This window comes from Hydra viridissima, unplaced genomic scaffold, assembly GCF_058129835.1.
Source record: "Hydra viridissima isolate aposymbiotic clone 2 unplaced genomic scaffold, HvirCarnegie_v1 scaffold_6, whole genome shotgun sequence".
Classification (NCBI taxonomy): domain Eukaryota; kingdom Metazoa; phylum Cnidaria; class Hydrozoa; order Anthoathecata; family Hydridae; genus Hydra; species Hydra viridissima.
Window position 1 is genome coordinate 1169053 of NW_028324305.1, and position 17968 is coordinate 1187020.

General features: G+C 30.1%; 3 protein-coding genes across 5 annotated transcripts; all 3 read right to left on the reverse strand.

Annotated features, from left to right (window-relative positions):
- Positions 1-2389: 2389 nt before the first annotated feature.
- On the reverse strand, positions 2390-7314 carry LOC145190734 (tRNA N(3)-cytidine methyltransferase METTL2-like). Of its 2 annotated transcripts, none has more exons than XR_016453302.1 (10): positions 6883-7314; positions 6565-6656; positions 6317-6377; positions 5805-6027; positions 5650-5699; positions 4001-4061; positions 3775-3914; positions 3616-3646; positions 2705-2889; positions 2390-2629 (listed from the first exon to the last, which is right to left on the reverse strand). XR_016453302.1 is itself a non-coding variant. In XM_090090231.1 (10 exons), the coding sequence occupies exons 1-10, from the start codon at positions 6969-6971 to the stop codon at positions 2481-2483; spliced, it is 1038 nt and encodes a 345-aa protein (XP_089946357.1). In that variant the 5' UTR covers positions 6972-7314; the 3' UTR covers positions 2390-2480. The 2 variants fall into 2 exon arrangements, 1 of the variants encoding a protein (XP_089946357.1); XM_090090231.1 differs by having other exon boundaries at positions 2705-2846.
- A 62-nt stretch (positions 7315-7376) lies between these two features.
- LOC145190748 (BTB/POZ domain-containing protein 19-like) lies at positions 7377-10246 on the reverse strand. Of its 2 annotated transcripts, XM_090090232.1 has the most exons (8): positions 10002-10246; positions 9746-9814; positions 9484-9622; positions 9130-9183; positions 8943-9002; positions 8099-8299; positions 7891-8016; positions 7377-7657 (listed from the first exon to the last, which is right to left on the reverse strand). In XM_090090232.1, the coding sequence occupies exons 1-8, from the start codon at positions 10091-10093 to the stop codon at positions 7553-7555; spliced, it is 846 nt and encodes a 281-aa protein (XP_089946358.1). In that variant the 5' UTR covers positions 10094-10246; the 3' UTR covers positions 7377-7552. The 2 variants fall into 2 exon arrangements, with proteins under 2 accessions (XP_089946358.1, XP_089946359.1); XM_090090233.1 differs by lacking the exons at positions 9484-9622; positions 9746-9814; positions 10002-10246 and adding an exon at positions 9352-9430.
- Positions 10247-11469: 1223 nt separating this feature from the next.
- LOC149886538 (uncharacterized) lies at positions 11470-13648 on the reverse strand. Its single transcript, XM_090090230.1, has one exon. It carries the CDS (start codon positions 13571-13573, stop codon positions 11480-11482), a length of 2094 nt encoding a protein of 697 aa, XP_089946356.1. The 5' UTR covers positions 13574-13648; the 3' UTR covers positions 11470-11479.
- Between the last annotated feature and the right edge of the window lie 4320 nt (positions 13649-17968).

The following is a 17968-nucleotide window of genomic DNA, read 5'->3' on the forward strand; positions in this document are numbered from 1 at the left end:
ACTGACAACCTTGTTAAAGATTTGTGTGATGAATGCTCAAAATTAGATCCAAAGACATGCAAAAAGAACTGTCTGGTTAAGAAAGGTAAAAAATGCAAATGCAAAGCCAATTGTGAAGATTGCGCTTGTAGAAGATCTAAAAAAGGAGATATCATGTGTAAGAATTTATATTCATTCTACAGCGGAACAAAACGAGATTTGCTATTAAGAAAAGGCATTTACCCTTATGAATGGGTCGACTCCATTAAAAAGTTTTCCGAAACTCAATTGCCTCCTATCGAAGCGTTCAACTCCAAACTCAATGACGATAAAATAGAAGAAGACTACGCACATGTTCTAAACGTTTATAAAGAATTTGGATGCAAAACGTTTAAAGATTACCACGAGCTATACGATAAGTCTGACGTGCTTAATCTAGCAGATGTCTTTGAAAATTTTAGAGACACTTGCATAGAATATTACGGTGTAGACCCTCTTTGGTATTTCACCTCTCCTGGGTTAGCCTGGGATGCTATGTTAAAGTTAACTAAAATTAAATTGGATTTGATAACCGATATTGATATGCTCAACATGATCCAAAAAAGAATACGCGGTGGAATCTGCATGATCTCAAACCGATATGGAACTGCTAATAACAAATACATGCAAGACTATGACTCTTCAAAATCATCCTAATTCATTCAGTACTTAGACGCCAATAATCTTTATGGATGGGCTATGAGCAAACCTCTTCTCGTTGGAGGATTCAAATGGATGGCTAATGAAGAACTTTTAAATTGGCGACATTGTCCATGCATTCTCGAAGTCGATTTAGATTACCCTGATCACCTTCACGATTTACACAACGATTATCCTTTGGCCCCTGAAAGATTAACCATTAGAAAAGTAAACAAACTCGTTCCCAATTTAAACAATAAAGTAAAATACGTCGTTCATCACGAAAACCTAAAACTCTATGAACGATTGGGTTTAGTCATCACCAAAATTCATCGAGGAATCACCTTTAGAGAAGAACCTTTCATGAAAATATACATCGATTTCAACACCGAGAAAAGAACAAAAGCTAAAAACGAATTTGAAAAAGAATTTTTTAAACTCATGAACAACTCCGTCTTTGGAAAAACCATGGAGAATATTCTAAAACACGTTGATATTAAACTTGTCACTACAAAACAAGAAGTCTTAAAATTATCCAAAAGTCCTCGTTATGATCGGAACCCCATTTTTGATGAAAAATTAATCGCGATTCATATGAAGAAAACACAAGTCACTTACGACAAACCTGTTTTTTTTAGGAATGAGCATCCTCGACATCAGCAAAACTCTCATGTTTGAGTTCCATTACGACTACATCAAACCTAAATACGGTGATAAAGCCAAGTTGCTCATGACCGATACCGACTCGCTCATTTACGAAATCGAAACAAAAGATTTTTACGAAGACATTGCCGATGATGTTAAAACCAAATTTGACACGAGCGACTTTCCAAAAGACCATCCCGCTATTCAAAACGTTGGGTTCAAAGTAGGTGAAAATAAAAAGATTATCGACAGGTTCAAAGATGAGACCGGTGGCAAGCAAATCACGCAATTTGTCGGACTTCGACCCAAGCTCTACTCTTACTACATCCCTGAAGAAAAAGAAGATGAAGATAAGGAAGACAAAAAATGCAAAGGGGTTAAAAAGAACGTGGTTAAAAATCATCTCACTCACCAAGACTACTACGACTGCTTAATGGACAAACAAGAAAAACTTGCAACCATGAACGTTTTCCGATCCCATCATCACGAAATTTACACAGAAGAAATTAACAAAGTCGCACTCAGCGCTAACGATGACAAAAGGATCCTATTGAATGATAACACTCACAGCACCTTAGCCATTGGACACTACAGAACAAGGCAGGCTCAGGAGTTTAGCTTAATGGACTACGATCAAGTCTTTGGTTAAGACGACATCCGTAAGAACGCTTTTTTAAAGGTTAACCAACGCTATCATCATTAAGTTTAGGCAATACGCTAAAACACAACATGAAAAACGATCAACGTTAAGTATAAGAAAGGGTCCTTAAGTATAGGCTTTTCCCTATATATAACGACCGAGAAAGTCAAAACTCGAGTGAACTCTTTTGAAGTTTTGATAATAATATTAGTAGTACAGTTGTGACTAAAAAAAAAAAACGCCCAGGCAGACGGATTTACATTAAACATTAATGCAGATCTCAACTTAAATGAAAATGGATCACTGTGTATATCAAAGCATAAGTGATTCCTATTCACGAGCGTATCATCTAGATTCGATTGATAGCTTCATTAAATCAATATTACAAAAATAGCACAATACTTAGTCTGAGGGGTAGACAAAACTCAAACATAAAAAGTCTTTCAATTGAGCCGTCTAATTTGAACACTGTGAGATTAAAAAAACAAAACAATAAGTGACAATTTATATGAAAACAAAAAAAAACTAAAACATAAATCTACGAGTTTACATTCAACTTGATGTACTTGCATTGTATCCAAACTCGATACATTTTGAGTTGTCTTCCTCTGTTTACTTGCAAGCGTCGATCGACTATGTTTTGTATTTTTACAAGACCACAACTCGTTAACATGACATCAATTTCAGCTAAAATTTTAACGTTACTTTAAATAACCAAAAATGCTAAGAACAAGAAATGCAATATTGAAAAAAGAAACATACATTGAGTGAAAAAATACACTCTTGTTCCATCGCCCCTCACGTAAAAGTTATCGCCCAAGCATTTTCCTGGTTTAAATCGAAGCTGAGCCATATCGTAGCGTCCATAATCACGAAACAAAAGCATCCCACCTGGTTTTAGAAACTGAAAATGCCATGACAACGAATGAACAACTTATTCCGATCACCTGACCCAACAAACCAGAAAAAATTTGATAAAAAAAAAATCAAAGAGTATGAAAAATTTCAATGTTTTACACACAAGCTTTTTCAAAACATATTCGTGCTGCCTCTCAAAAGATCATTTCTTAATAGAGTAATTTTTTCTTAATGGACCAGTAAAATGATGGCAAGGATAAGATTTAACTTAAAAACAAATGTCATTCTTACAGATAATAAAGAAATTTTGAATTAATTAAACTACTAATTAACTACTATACCAGATAACTTTTCCCGATATATACTAGTTCTATGTAATATTTTATAAACTATACATGTATTAATAATTCTATGCATTAAAAAGACACTTCTTGCAGTGCAAAATATAGCATTCATGAAATCATAATAAAATATATATACGTTGCACTTTATAAGCAGATTGATATTGGCTTTAATATCAGAAATAAACATGGTTGGCTTCCAAGCTAGATCAAGTATTTTCCTCAATGTAATATAAATGATATTTATTTTTCATCAACTTCGATTCATTAGTTATTTTCTTTATTATCATTTAAATATGAACATTTATTCATATATAAAACAGTAAATTCAATAATACCTTTTCAAAATTTTAGTTTGGAATGACTTTATAAAAATAATTTTTAGAAAAGAGAGTGAGCATTAAACAATTGAAGTAATTCTTAGGTAACAGATATGGATTTTTACAGTGATAAAATTTAGAAAAGTTGATGTACCTTGGTCAATCTTTGCAGCGTTGCAAGCATTCTAAATTGAATATGTTCTAAATTAATGAACTAGACCAGCTAATTATTTCTTTTAGAATGTTAAATCATTGTGTAATCTTTTGTTAATACAATATTTTAAATGCAAAAAAATGCTGGACACACGAATACCTTTCAGGATGAATGGAGGAAAGTACAAAGATGAGCACAATGAAGTCTAGCGAGCTTTCAGGACAAGGAAAATCTGTGGAGGCAGTTGTCACATCACAAACAAAAGCATAACATCTTTTCTCATCATACAATGGATGTTCCTTTAAGAAAAAAAGCTTTCACTTAATAAACAAACAGATTAAGTAACAAATTAAGGCCAGTCTACCAACAATAACAAAATACAAACCTTGACAATCTGGATGGCAGATTCAGCAAAATCGCAACAATAAACGAACAGGTCTGGATTACTGGAAAAAATATTTTTTTAAATAATTTTATTTTATAACTTTAAAAAGCAACTATGGGCTTTTTAAAAATATGTAAAACAATAAAAGTATGATTTAAATATTTAGGATTGGTATGGTGTATACTGATAGCTTACCTCTTATGTAATAAAAACCAGAGTCAATACAAATAATGAATCCTCATCTGACATCTTCTTTAATAATCTTACCCAAAAGACTTTCACCTTTTCTGCAGTATTGGGGTCATCCATATATTTCCCATGGACTGAGGTGGAGGGGTTTGTGTTTTTGTATTTTATGGATACAAAGATGGAGTGGAGGTGGAGAGGAAGAGGGATTTATCAAACTTTGTGTTTAGCAACATGCATGTTTAGATCTTTAAGCTATTGCATAAAACTAAGAAAAATAAATGATAAAATTATATTATAAAAACTCAAATTATTTGACCACAAGTATCACAAGTTTCCATCCCTTTTGTTGAATATGCTATAAAGTTGGATGATACTACCACACACCTGACAGTTGTGTTAAGACCCTACCCTATGATCTCTTCAGTCTATCTGTGCAATCTCTTCTTCAACATATTTTTGCATATTTTTTATATCTATTGTGTTGTTGAAGAATATTATATTTAATACAGCTAACAAAATACAACTTAAATGTCACCTAAGTATTTTAAAGGGAATTTCTGGTGGATGATCTGCAGAATTATTACAACTTGTTACAAAGAGGAGGGATCAAATAATGGTTAAAAATTGCATGATGTAATAAATGAACAACCCCATTAGATGAACACTTCAGAAAATCTAGCGTAAGTATCCCAATTGGAAATAAATCCAATCATACTAGACTCTGCTAAATTAAATAAACTTTAAATCAAAAACTTTAGGCTCTGCAAATCAAAATACACTTCAAATTATTAATTTTGGGCTCCATAAGTTTAAATACACTTCAAATTAAAAATTTTATTACTTTTTTTTGTCTAAATTTAAGAATTTTTCAAGGTCTATCAGTGATTACTTATCAATGAACTTTTATCAATTTAAAGAAAATGTATTTACAAATAGAAAGGAGAAAATCTATTTTGGACAAGTGGCATAAAAATCAAAATGTTCCAATTAACAGTATAATCAAATGGTATCAACAAAGTAGTGGTGATTTTGTCCTAAAAAGCATGAATCCAGCAAACATGCCACAAGTTTATCCAATTGAAAAATTTTGGACAAGCATGAAAAACAAGCTGTGTAAGAAGGACAATATTGCAACAGACATCAATCAATTCTGCCGAATTTGGGATGTAGCATCACAAAATTTTACAAAAATTGTTGTCCAAAAGTTCATGCAAGGCGCCCTCACTAAATTCAGAAATTATTATGATCAGCTTGAAGATGATGCTTTCTAAAAGTTTTATGGTATTTGGAAATGAATTTGCTTTAAAACAGTAAAGAAACTATCAAATTCTATTAAGTGGTTCCCATTTTATCTTTCCAGATAGTCTTTATTGTGATCTTTAATCAATTTACAATCATGTCAAATTACAGTCCCATACTTTAAAAAAATCCTAAACTTGTAACAAAATTTAAAAACATACTTGCTGGTTTGAAGTATTGGGAACACTGTGTTTCCCACTCCACACCCAACCTGTTAAAGAAAATCTAATTACAGATTAAGTTAGGTTCTTTACAACATTGAAGCAATAATATAAATATGTACTAAAAGTATTAAACTTATTTTTAGGAAACTAACTTCTAAAATTTTAGTTTTAGCAAGATGGCCAGGGTAGAGTGCTTCATTTACTTCATATTTCAATTCATCTACTTTATCTACGCATTGTGTCAAATTCACTTCAGCTGAAGAAAACACCTTGTTTGCCTCAGCAGCAGACAGTTCCTTACTCACTTCAACTGTGGTTAATGCCTTGTTTAGCTCATTAAACTCTGTAAAAAGCCAATGTCGATCTTTAAAGAATCTTTAAAAAAGAAATTGCAGATGGAAATTCTCTTTAACTTTAGTAACAATTAAGTACAGCAAATTATTTTAAAATATTTTGATAAGTTTAAATATACTTCAGCTAATCTATAAACAAACAAAAAATGAAATTAAAAAAAAATTATAAATTAACACAAAAAAATTTGAAAAAATTATAAACACAAAAAAATTTAAAAAAATTATTAACACAAAAAATGTTTCTGTAGAGCAACCAACATTAAAAATAAGCACTGTTACACTTTCAATGTAAGATAGCTTATGAAACATACTTATTTTGATGTTGGCAGTAAAATGAATTCCAATATTTTCCAGCATGATCTTCATAAAGACCTGACAAAAGAAAATTTTTTACATGTTACAACAGAAATGCAATATGGTGGAAAAAAAGCCTAGGAAAAAATTGATAATTTTTTAAACAAAAGAAGCTAATGATTTTAATCAAAAGAAGCTAAATGACGATGCAAGATGATAAGTGATAATGCAATGAGGCTGAGACACTATCCATATAATCCTTTACTTAGTTCTTCAGCAGAGAGAGTGACAGTAGAATTGGTTTTAATTTTCTCTTTTGCTTCTTCTTCTAATTCTTCATCCCACTCCACATCATCCCTGTTAAAGATATTTAACTAAAATTGCTATAAAGGCTTTTTAAATTTAAAAAAAAAAATACAGTAGACAAAAAAAAAAAAAATGCAACTAATATGATATATAGAGAACAAATTTATAACATAACTATTATATGTTGTCTATAATACAAGTAATTTTAGAAAATAATTCGTTATAATATTAGGTATTTTTTTTATAAAAGATTTAGTGAAGCTATAAATATGCTTACCAAGCATTGTGCTGGAATACATCATCTTCTTCTGTAAGAAATCTGGAACCAAACTGTTGCCTTTTATCTTCTTTCTGAACATCTACCATTTAAAAACTTGAGATTTTTTAAAAACTAAGAGAAATTGATCAGAAAAGTGTATTAAAAAAATCCATCAGTAAAGGTTCTTCAGAATTCTTAGTCACTCAAAAAAGCAAGAAATTTAAAATATCGCTTGTATTACCAAATTTCTTGACAAATTTCCAAATTTCCTCATTTAAGTTATCAACCATTAAAAAAAGTTAAGATATTTTTACTTTTAAAATGAATCCAAGGAAAGAATATTTTGTTCACAAATCTGAAGGAAAATTTTATACTCATTTTTTTAAAGATTGACTTCCTATACTGATTGTACAAAGTAAACTTTTCAAACGAAATGTCATAAACCTACTTCAATCCTTTTACATACATAAGAAAAACTTAGGGATGAGTCAAGCCCATGTAATCACTTCATATCCAGAAAAATACCAATTTAATATTTATAAAGCCATACAAGGATTTTAGAGAGAAATAAATTATATTTATAAATAGCAAAAAATAAATTTACACATTAGAAACAAAAGAACATGTAAAATAAATAAAAATCATTAGTAAAAAAAGTTTATCAAATTTTTCTTTGTAGAAAAAAAGTTCATTTCACTCTGCTATAAGTTCCAGAACGTGGTGTAGTTTCCAAGGTAGCATTTAGGGGAGTTTTCAATGCTATATGCTTCCAGGCTAGTGAGATTTGTTCAATCTAAAAATATTCAAGTTTTACTCTAAATTTCATCCTCAATATCTTTCTTTGGTTTACTCTGAAATAGAAAAATATTATAATTTGAATGCACTAATTGCAGTATCTCTTTTTAAGAAAAGAGATACTGCAATCATTGAGTAAAACATTTTTTTAAAAAAAATTGAACTGAACTCTTTTGAAAATTATTTAATGAAAAAAAAAACCAAAACCTAAAAGCATGAAATCAAACTTACAGGTATAAAATGAATTTTTACATTTAAGCATTCAATCTCTGCTAATTCATCTGAGGAAAGTAGTGGCAAACGCAAATTGCACACGACTGATCGAGATACTTCACTAGCAGGTTTATCTAATGCTACCTGAAAAATAAAACCACTTTTATTGATATAGTTAACAAAGAAATCAAATTCTAAAGAAACCAAACATCAGCAAACCACTTACAGAATTAACTAAAGTCCATCCTTCAACAGCTTTTACAATATCATACTCATCCATATTGAGCTCATCGTCTTGAAGAATATAAGCTAAAGTCTCATCACTTAGCTCATTGAATGCACTTGTACTAAAGATTTCTTTTGTATTTTTACGAAAAAAAGGCAGTAAAGAGCGTTTAAAACTATCCAATCCAAATGTAACAGCAGCCTAAAGAAAATGTGAAGATTTTATATGAAAAAATCTCAATATTTTCTTTTAACAATACTTCCTTAAACAATTTAATAAAAATAACAACTTTTTAAAAATAATTTTCATAAAAGCTCAGACAAGTGTGTAAAAACTCTTCCTAGTACAACAGTTATAAGAAAAATGTATAAAACATTTAATAAACATTGTTGCGGCCAACTGCAGGTAGAAATTTGTGGGAAGTTCATCATACCTCTTTAAGTGACCTTTTCTCCTTTCTCTTTTTTTGGGAAGTAAAATTATACCATTATATTTAAACCAGATTAAGTAATATCTAGCTACTGTAAAAGGGTTTCTTAAAAGTTATCTCAAATAGAAAATAGTCATTTAAAAGCTCACAAACAACATCTTCTTCAGCAAAAGGATGTGTTTATTAAAAAGTGAAGTTAAAGGACTTTTATTTCATATATACATATATATATTTACACACACACACACACACACACACACACACACACACACACACACACACACACACACACACACACACACACACACACACACACACACACACACACACACACACACACACACACACACACACACACACACACACACACACACACACACATTTAGAAGCATAAAATTAAATAATATTTTTAACCTGCATTGCTTGACAAGCAGTTTCCATCGTCACATTTTCCTCAATATATTTTCCACACACCTTAAAAAAATTTTAAGAAAATTATTCAAAAACTTTTACTATTTAACAACAAAAGAAAGACTCAAAAGAATAAATTTGAATATCAACAAAACTCTAGAAATCATTAAACATAAAATTTGTAACAAACCTTAACTAATTCTATTAAACCAAGTTCTAATGCTGTAGATAAAAGGAATATCACCTAAAAAATTTAAAATGTCTTCAAAGTGATTTGCATATAAATTCAACTTACATAAATATGTGTAAACAGTTATTCTGTGGATTGATAAATAAAAAACTAGTAACTAATATTTAATAAGGTTTTATGAAAAATGGGGTTAAGTGAAGGAAAGACATTTGATTTTTTTACCCAGTTTACTTAAGATTTGTATTTATTGGTAAAATAATCTAACCAACTTATAATCAAGTAACCATCTTTATAATAAAAAACTTTCCTTCACCAGACTCCTTAAAAACTATTTCCTATTCAATGAAAACACACATCAGTTTTTAAAACTTTGCATTGATTGGTGTAAATAAATTCCAATATAAGTTTAAATGTATTGCTGTGAAGATCAGGAAATAGAAGTGGTTCATCAGTAATAGGCATCTCTTTAAACATCTCACCAAACATTTGACATCTAAAAATGTTTATTAAATATTTCTTTTTACACAGGTAATACAATTTCCAAGAAATATACTTTATAACAAAGCAAAAAATCTCTAACTATACAAGCCAATAGTAAAAAAGCAGAAACTTATACCTTGAAGCCAGAATGCACCGATGGGCATGGAACAGCACTTTTTCATTACCAATAGCAAACTTGACATCACTATATATATATATATATATATATATATATATATATATATATATATATATATATATATATATATATATATATATATATATATATATATATATATATATATATATATATATATATATATATATATATATAATGCTAGCCAATTAATGATTCCACTTAAATGTAATTGGTGTGGTACAATTTTCATTACCTGTATAAAGTATTGTTTAATAAACTTTTCATATCGTTTAGCAAAGAACTTATATCTGCTTCTAATATCAAATAGTCACTAGTTTGGTTCATGTCTGCTGCGGCTTCTAATTAAGATATGTTTGAGGATTAATTTGGTGTTTTAAAGAGTTTCACATTTTTTAGTTTTATAAACATACTCGATTAGTATCTTAGAGATACAAGAAAAACACATGTGCGCACAAGATGGTGCCATTTAAAATTTATGTTCGGGTTATTCGATAATAACATAGAAATATTGCTTTATATTAAAATAAGTCTTTATTGTCATTCTGCATTTTTTCGAAAACTAAAAATTTAAGAAAATATTTTATCAATTTTTCTGAAAGTTTTGCAAGACTTTATAGAGAGGTTTATTTGAAGTAGCTATAGTAACAAATTTGGCGCTACTGCACTTTCGCACCCCCCCTTTTTTATAATTGATTATGATAGAGAATTTCATGCTGATTCAGAAAAATATAAAAACGTAGACCTGAAAATTAACTGAAAGGGCTCTAATTCGAAGTCAAAGTTTTAAAAAATATTCGCCATTTTTTAAAAATCTTTTTCAAAATGCTTTCATTTTTAACGAAAATTAGTTGCCATTACGTTGCGCAATAAGCAGAGCTGGTTTCCATCAGCCTAAACATTATTCTTTTAAAGTAGTGTTATAGCGAAATGAAATTAATGGAAGATTTCGAGTAAAGCTGGAGTGCAGAATGTGAGAATGTAGATAAATTGATGAACAATTATTATTGTATTGTACGCTGGTTTTTTTTTTTTTTTTTATCAAGAAAACGGTTTGAGGGTTATATTTTATAAATTTTAAATGTGATAAAACAATTATGAACTAAATTTCAAAAATTCTTCTTTTAGGAAACAAAACTGTTGAATTCTTTACAAAATTTATTACAAAAGTACATTACTTGCATTAGGGCAAAGTGCCCAATTAATGGCCATAAATTTCTTATTGATAGCCGTGAAGAATGCCTTAATCTAACGGAGCTTTTATTTTTTCACTGTTACATTGGTGACAAACGGCTTTACCTAAAAAAAGTCCTAGTTAGTACTAAAATATGCTTCATTCAGAGAAAAATGTATTTAAACAGAGATTTCAATTTCGTACCAATTAATGGCCGGGTAGACCAAATAGTAGCCAGCAAATTGAGAAATGGTACCTATTATGAGCCACCTACATAACCTATAACTGACATATCTAAGAATGCTTATATATCAAAAAGTATTATTTTATCAGATGATTATAGCCTAATAATGAACTAGGAACTACTAGATACTAAGAAAAAAATTTTTTAGTAAAAAGAGTATAGTAAAATATACTCTGTTTTGCTAAAAAATATTTTTTTCTTGGTTTATAGCAGTACTTTAACGGAGTGTTTATTTGTTATTCAAATTTAGCTAGTGTATCAAATAGGAAATAAAAAAAATCAGTTGAGAAATTTTTTAATTGCTATTAATCTCTTGAACTAAATTAGCTTTTTTAGATAATTTTTGTGTCTCTTTCTTCTGTTGTTCTTTTTCTTTTTTCTTTTTTAATCTTTTTTCTTCAGTTGCTTTGACTTTATTTTTTTTCTTTTCCTCATTATTCAATTTCGATTGCATAGCTTCTTGTGAAGTTAATACAAAATATTTTTGAACCTTTCTTCGATTTTCTTTTGACTTGATAGTATATATCTTTGGATAAGGCAAAATATCATTGTCACTATCATTAGCAGAACCCTTTGTACAAGACTGAATTGGTGTCAGAATAGGCTGAACAATAGCTTCATTTGGCATCTGATTATAATGAGAGGGGGTTTCATTGGTCAAATAACAAGGCTGGCCTGTGATTTCATTTGGCATAGAATTTGACTGAACAATGGTTTCGTTTAGAATTGGAATAGGAAGATCTGTGTTTTCATTTGACACTGGAATATCTATGTCAAAAACATCCTTTATGCATGAACTCTTTTTCAGTTTGAATTCTTTATATACTTTATACAAAGGATCTGGAATGTCATAACAATTCTGGATACAGAAGTTGAAAGTTGTAAACTGCTCATGTGTTAAATAAGTATCCCAAACCAAAGAAGCAGTATTATTGTAAAGGTTTACCAAATCAGTGTTATATGTTTTTTTATATTCAGACGTATTTTCAGATTTGTTTGCGCTTGATTCTATTTCAAAATCAACTCCCACTTCTATTAAACTTTCTGATGTTGTTATTCTAGTGTCAGTTTTGATAGGTTGCAAACTTGATTCAAGCAGATCATTTTCATCAAGCAGTTGTTGTATGGAATAGACAGAATTAGGCAAGTAAGCTGTGCTTGGAATAGCAGATGGATTGTATGGATATATGCCACACGATTGAAACCCTGAAATAATGTTATCAGCTGTGAGGGCTTGATCCCAGGCTTTCTTGAAAAGACCACAAAAATTAGGCTTGTCAACAGTAACTCCAGGATATTCATTTATCAATTCATGACAGATTTGATTGTAATATGTTTTAAGAGGACCAAATACTGTTCGATCTAGAGGCTGGAGCCAATGCGAACAATGTGCTGGCATTTCCACAATATGAATATTATTTTCAATTGCAACAGACAATAATTCAACTGAGTTATGAGAATCGTGACCATCAACTATGAGAACTTGTGGCCTATCTCTGCCTATGTTAGGCAAGAAAGTATTGGTGAACCAAAGATAAGCAATCCCTTGCTTTGTCCAACCTGTCTCACTAAAACTCCAATTTGAGCCTGAAGGTGCATCTGTAGTATTAAAAGATTGAAGAGACCTAATCGTTTTACCTTTTGCTATTAAATGTGGAGGCACTAAATCACCTGCAACATTTATAGCAGCAATAATGGTTATGGTTTCACGTTTTCCTGTAGTACGAGATTGAAGGTGTTTTGTACCTCTTTTTGCAACTATTTTTGGAGGTTTAAAGTCCATCTGTAACCCGGACTCATCCATATTCCAAATCAAAGATGGCTTTAAAAGTGCATGAGTCTCCTGCAAAACTTCATGAAGTGAATAGAAATATTTTGCTACTTTTGGAACAGACATGCATTGATGGCGAACTGATGAAGTACCTTCAGGCTTTCGCAAAACTAAATTTTTATGTCGCTTATTGAATGAGCGCCACCATTTTTCTGAAGGAGTTGAATGTTTAAACTTTAAATTGTGTTTCATGGCTAAATCAGAAGCATATTTTTTAAATTGTCTTTTTCCAAATCCAAATCCAAGTGTAGCCCTTGTTGCTGCATATTCAACTAACTTGTTCTCTAAATTGCTAGATAATATTGGACTAGGTCCAGGTCTAACACCAAGAACTGAATCTCCTCTAAAATATTTACCAAGAGTTGACCGGGGAACATTGAATTGTAATGCAGCTTCTCGTTGTGACATTAAACTATTTTCAACAGCTGTAATTGCATTTTTCATATCAACACTAGACCACTGAAATCTCTTAATCTTTGTCACTTTCTGGGTAAACTTTGAGTTAAAACTAGAGGCAGTTTTATTTTTTATTTTCTTGTTCCTTTTTGTGCTTTCCATGATTAAAATCAACTTAAAGAAATAACATACAAGCTTTAAAATATAGCATAAGACTTAAAAATGATTATATATATATATATATATATATATATATATATATATATATATATATATATATAAGTATATAAAGTATATAAAGTATATACATGTATTGTATAGATAAGTTACTATTTTATATATTTACTAGCTATATACTAAATTAATGTTACATCAGCACTTGCCTATATCTTATGTTTATATAAATAGCTGATGCATTTGAAATAAATTGGAAATCAATTTTACTTTATAGTGTTTATACAGTATAAATTACACTAAGATCCTAATATTAGCCACGTTAGTACCATACAAGAGCCACGGCTCTTATTTGGTCAAACGAGTGGCTATTAATGAGACTATTTGAGATCTTTGAGCTTGGGCTACATTTATGCTTCTTCCTTTCGTGTGTTGACAAATAAAACAGTTTACATAAACATAATAAACTAACAAAACAGATCAAAATATATCATAAAGCCGTACACGAAGGAATACTTCGTTAAATGCGTCTCAAAGTTGCTTGAAAAAAACAAAAATGAGTACCGCCGGTATAAAATATTTACTTCTACTAACCTTGACAAAAATAAGATTTCTACAAAATCAAGACTAATAGAAAAATTTACAAAAGCTCAAATAAAACATAGATATATCAAAGAAACACGAAATAATATTAATCAACTAGGTAAATGTCCCGCCAAGTAAATAAATGTAACAAAAGCTGACCCAAATTTGGCTCTTAATAAGAGCCGGCCATTATTAGGTCACTTTGCCCTATAGTCTATTCTCTAATAAATCAAAAAACGGCTATTTTCATTGCCACAAAAAATTGCGCAAGATAAACTTTAACGACTTTCTTAATGTAAAAACCATGCTATTAATGTACGATGACGTATAATAAATAACTAGATAGGAAACTCCGGGTTTTTTTTATAAGCTGCAAGTGAAGCCGATTTTTTTGTTTACAATTTTAATCGGCCATTATTATATCGGGCAAAACAGTCAATATATCATATAATAAAAACAGTTATATCCCGACATAATTTCTGTTCATTTTCTTTAGCATTCATTTAAGTTAATTATTTCTTTTAGTAATTTCATCATACAATGGTTAATTCTTGTGCTGCGTATGGATGTTCTAGTAGATATGTAAAAGGCGGCTCAAAATCCGGCGCTACTGCAGTTTCTCCCCCCCTTTTTTTATTTTTGATTATGATAGAGAATTTTATGCTGATTCAGAAAAATATAAAAACATGGACCTGAAAATCAACGGAAAGTGCTCTATTTCGAAGTCAAAGTTGAAAAAAATCCCACTAAAAACCCTAATATTCGCCTTTTTTTTTCAAAACGCTTTCATTTTTAACGAAAGTTAATTACCGTTACATTGCGCAATAAAAAGACCTGGTTTCCATCAGCCTTCGTATTACTATTTTAAAGTGTTATAACCAAAGTGTAATAAACAAAATGAAATTAATGGAAGATTTCAAATAAAAGTTGAACGTAGAATGTGGGAATGTAGAAAAATTGATGAATAATTATTATTGTATTGTACACTGGTTTTTTTTATTGAAAAAAACGGTTTAAAGGTGACATTTTCTAAACTTTACATGTGATAAAACAACTATGAACTAAGTTTCAAAAGCTCTTATTTTAGGAAACAAAACTGCTGAATTCTTTTTTAAAATTCATTACAAAAGTACATTACTTGCAATATAGTTTACTCTCTAATAAATCAAAAAACGGCTATTTTCATTCCCACAAAAAATTGCGCAAGATAAACATACTTTAACGAATTTTTTAACGTAAAAACCATGCTATAAATTTATTGCTTTTGTCAGCTAAAAGATCATCAACTTAGTATTTTCAAAATGGCGAATATTAGGGTTTTTAGTGGGATTTTTTTCAACTTTGACTTCGAAATAGAGCACTTTCCGTTGATTTTTAGGTCCATGTTTTTATATTTTTTTGAATCAGCATAAAATTCTCTATCATAATCAAAAATAAAAAAAAGGGGGGGGGGGGAGAAACTGCAGTAGCGCCCAAAATCCTTCCATAAATTTCCTATTAAAAATTCAGAGTTGTGTAAAAGATGGATTGTTGCTATGAAACGTGAAAATTTTATCCCAACTAAATATACTTGTATATGTAGCGACCATTTTTTAGAAGCAGACTATAATTATTGTATCCCAGATAAAAATATTTCAAGTGTTGATCATCATTATAAACCAATTTTAAAATTGAATGCTGTACCATCAGTTTTTGTATTTTCTGCAAATACACAAAAGCCAAAAAGGAAACTCCCAACAATACGAACACTACCGAAAATTGAACCGTTGTCAAAAAGAAAAAAAGTTGATGTCTATCCTGCTATAAATGACACCGACAAAGAAAATAGTTTAAAACATAATTATCAGCCAGAAAACACAACTCATAGTATTGACCTAACTAATCAATCTTCAACACTATCTGTAAGATCTTTATCACCAACAAAAGAAAAATTAAAAAAAAAAGTCAAAGCTTTACAGCAAAAGTTAAGAAGGAATGAAAATAAAATTAGTTCTTTAAAAGACATGATTTCTCATTTACAATCTAAAAATTATTTGACTACAGATGCTGCAACTGTTTTAAGCAAAAATTTTTCTGGACTCTCTTATGAAATCATTAAAAATCAATTTCTCAATCAAAATGTTAAACCAAAAGGTCACAGATACAATGATGAAGTAAAAAAATTTGCTTTAACTCTTCATTTTTATTCTCCACGTGCATATAACTTTCTTCAACCAATGTTGTGTCTTCCAGCTGCCAGGTCAATATCACATTGGACATCATCTGTAAATTGTGACTCTGGTTTATTCCATGATGTTTTTTCCTATCTTGGTGATAAACAGAAAACAGATGTAAACTTTAAATATTGTGCCCTCATTATTGATGCTATGGCAATCAAAAACAGTATAATCTATGACAAAAGTTCAGGTCACTATATTGGTTTTTGTGATTTCGGCAAGGATGTTATTGTATGCGAACCTGATACTCCAGCTACTGAGGCATTAGTTTTCATGTTAGTTGGCTTGCGAGGACATTGGAAAACACCCATTGGTTATGTTTTATCGAATAAAGTTAAAGCAAGTGATTTAACATCCTTTATCAAAAACATTTTGAATTTGGCTTTGACATATGAACTTTATATCAAAAGTATTACATTTGATGGTACAAGTACCAATTTAAATTATGTTATCCCCTTTGGATCCCAGTTTGGCAAAGACATTGACAATATAGTCAGTACCTTTTCATATAACAACCAACTGATACACATTTTCCTTGATCCATGTCATATGCTTAAATTAGCAAGAAATTCTGTGTTTTTATTGATGGTGATGGCCAGTATATTAAATGGAGTTACATTAAAGCTTTGTTTGAATTACAAGAGTTTGAAGGATTGAAATTTACAAACTTTCAAGAAAACATACAGAATTTCATCAACACATAATGAATGAGAAAATAGCTGGCCAAACTCTCAGCAGCTCTGTTGCTGATGCAATTGAATTTTTAATGGTATCTCAACATCCATCATTCTTGGGAGCAAATGGTACAATCCGTTTTATTTGAGTTATTGACAAATTATTTGACATGCTAAATTCAAGAAATACAAATAGTAAAAACTTTAAAAAACCTTTATATCTTCATGATCAACTTTATTGGAAAGATTTTTTAAATGATACAATTACTTATCTGAGCAAGTTGACTGATAAAAATTGCATTCCTTTACTTTTACATAGAAGAAAGACATTTGTTTTAGGTTTAATTATAGCAGCTAAAAGCACTGAAAAGTTATCCACGGATCTGTTGACACTTCCAGAGAAACCATTTAAGTATGTTCTTACTTACAAGTATTCCCAAGATCATCTTGAACTACTATTTGCTTGCATTCGTGGCAAAAACGGTTACAATAACAATCCTGATGTTGTACAGTTAAAGTCATCTTTAAAACAAATTCTGCTGCGAAATTCCATAGTTGGATTGAATCATGCAAACTGCCTATTGTTTGAACCCTATTCCAATGGTTCTATTTTTTCTCTTAATTGGAGCAAAAGGTCGTGTTCTGTTGATAATTTTGATCAGGACAATATTGACTTAGAAGAAGTTTCTTTGTACTGTGATGAACTTCAAATGAGTAACTACAAAGAAGCAATACTGGGATATATCTCTGGTTTTACAGTCAGAAAGTTGATAAATAAGATTTCTTGCAATATTTGTGCCCAATCATTAACTGATATTTTATTATACGAACATGCCTATGTGAAATCTTATTCTTCGTTAAATAATGTAAAAAATCGTGGTGGTTTGTTTTTGCCATCAAGGGATGTT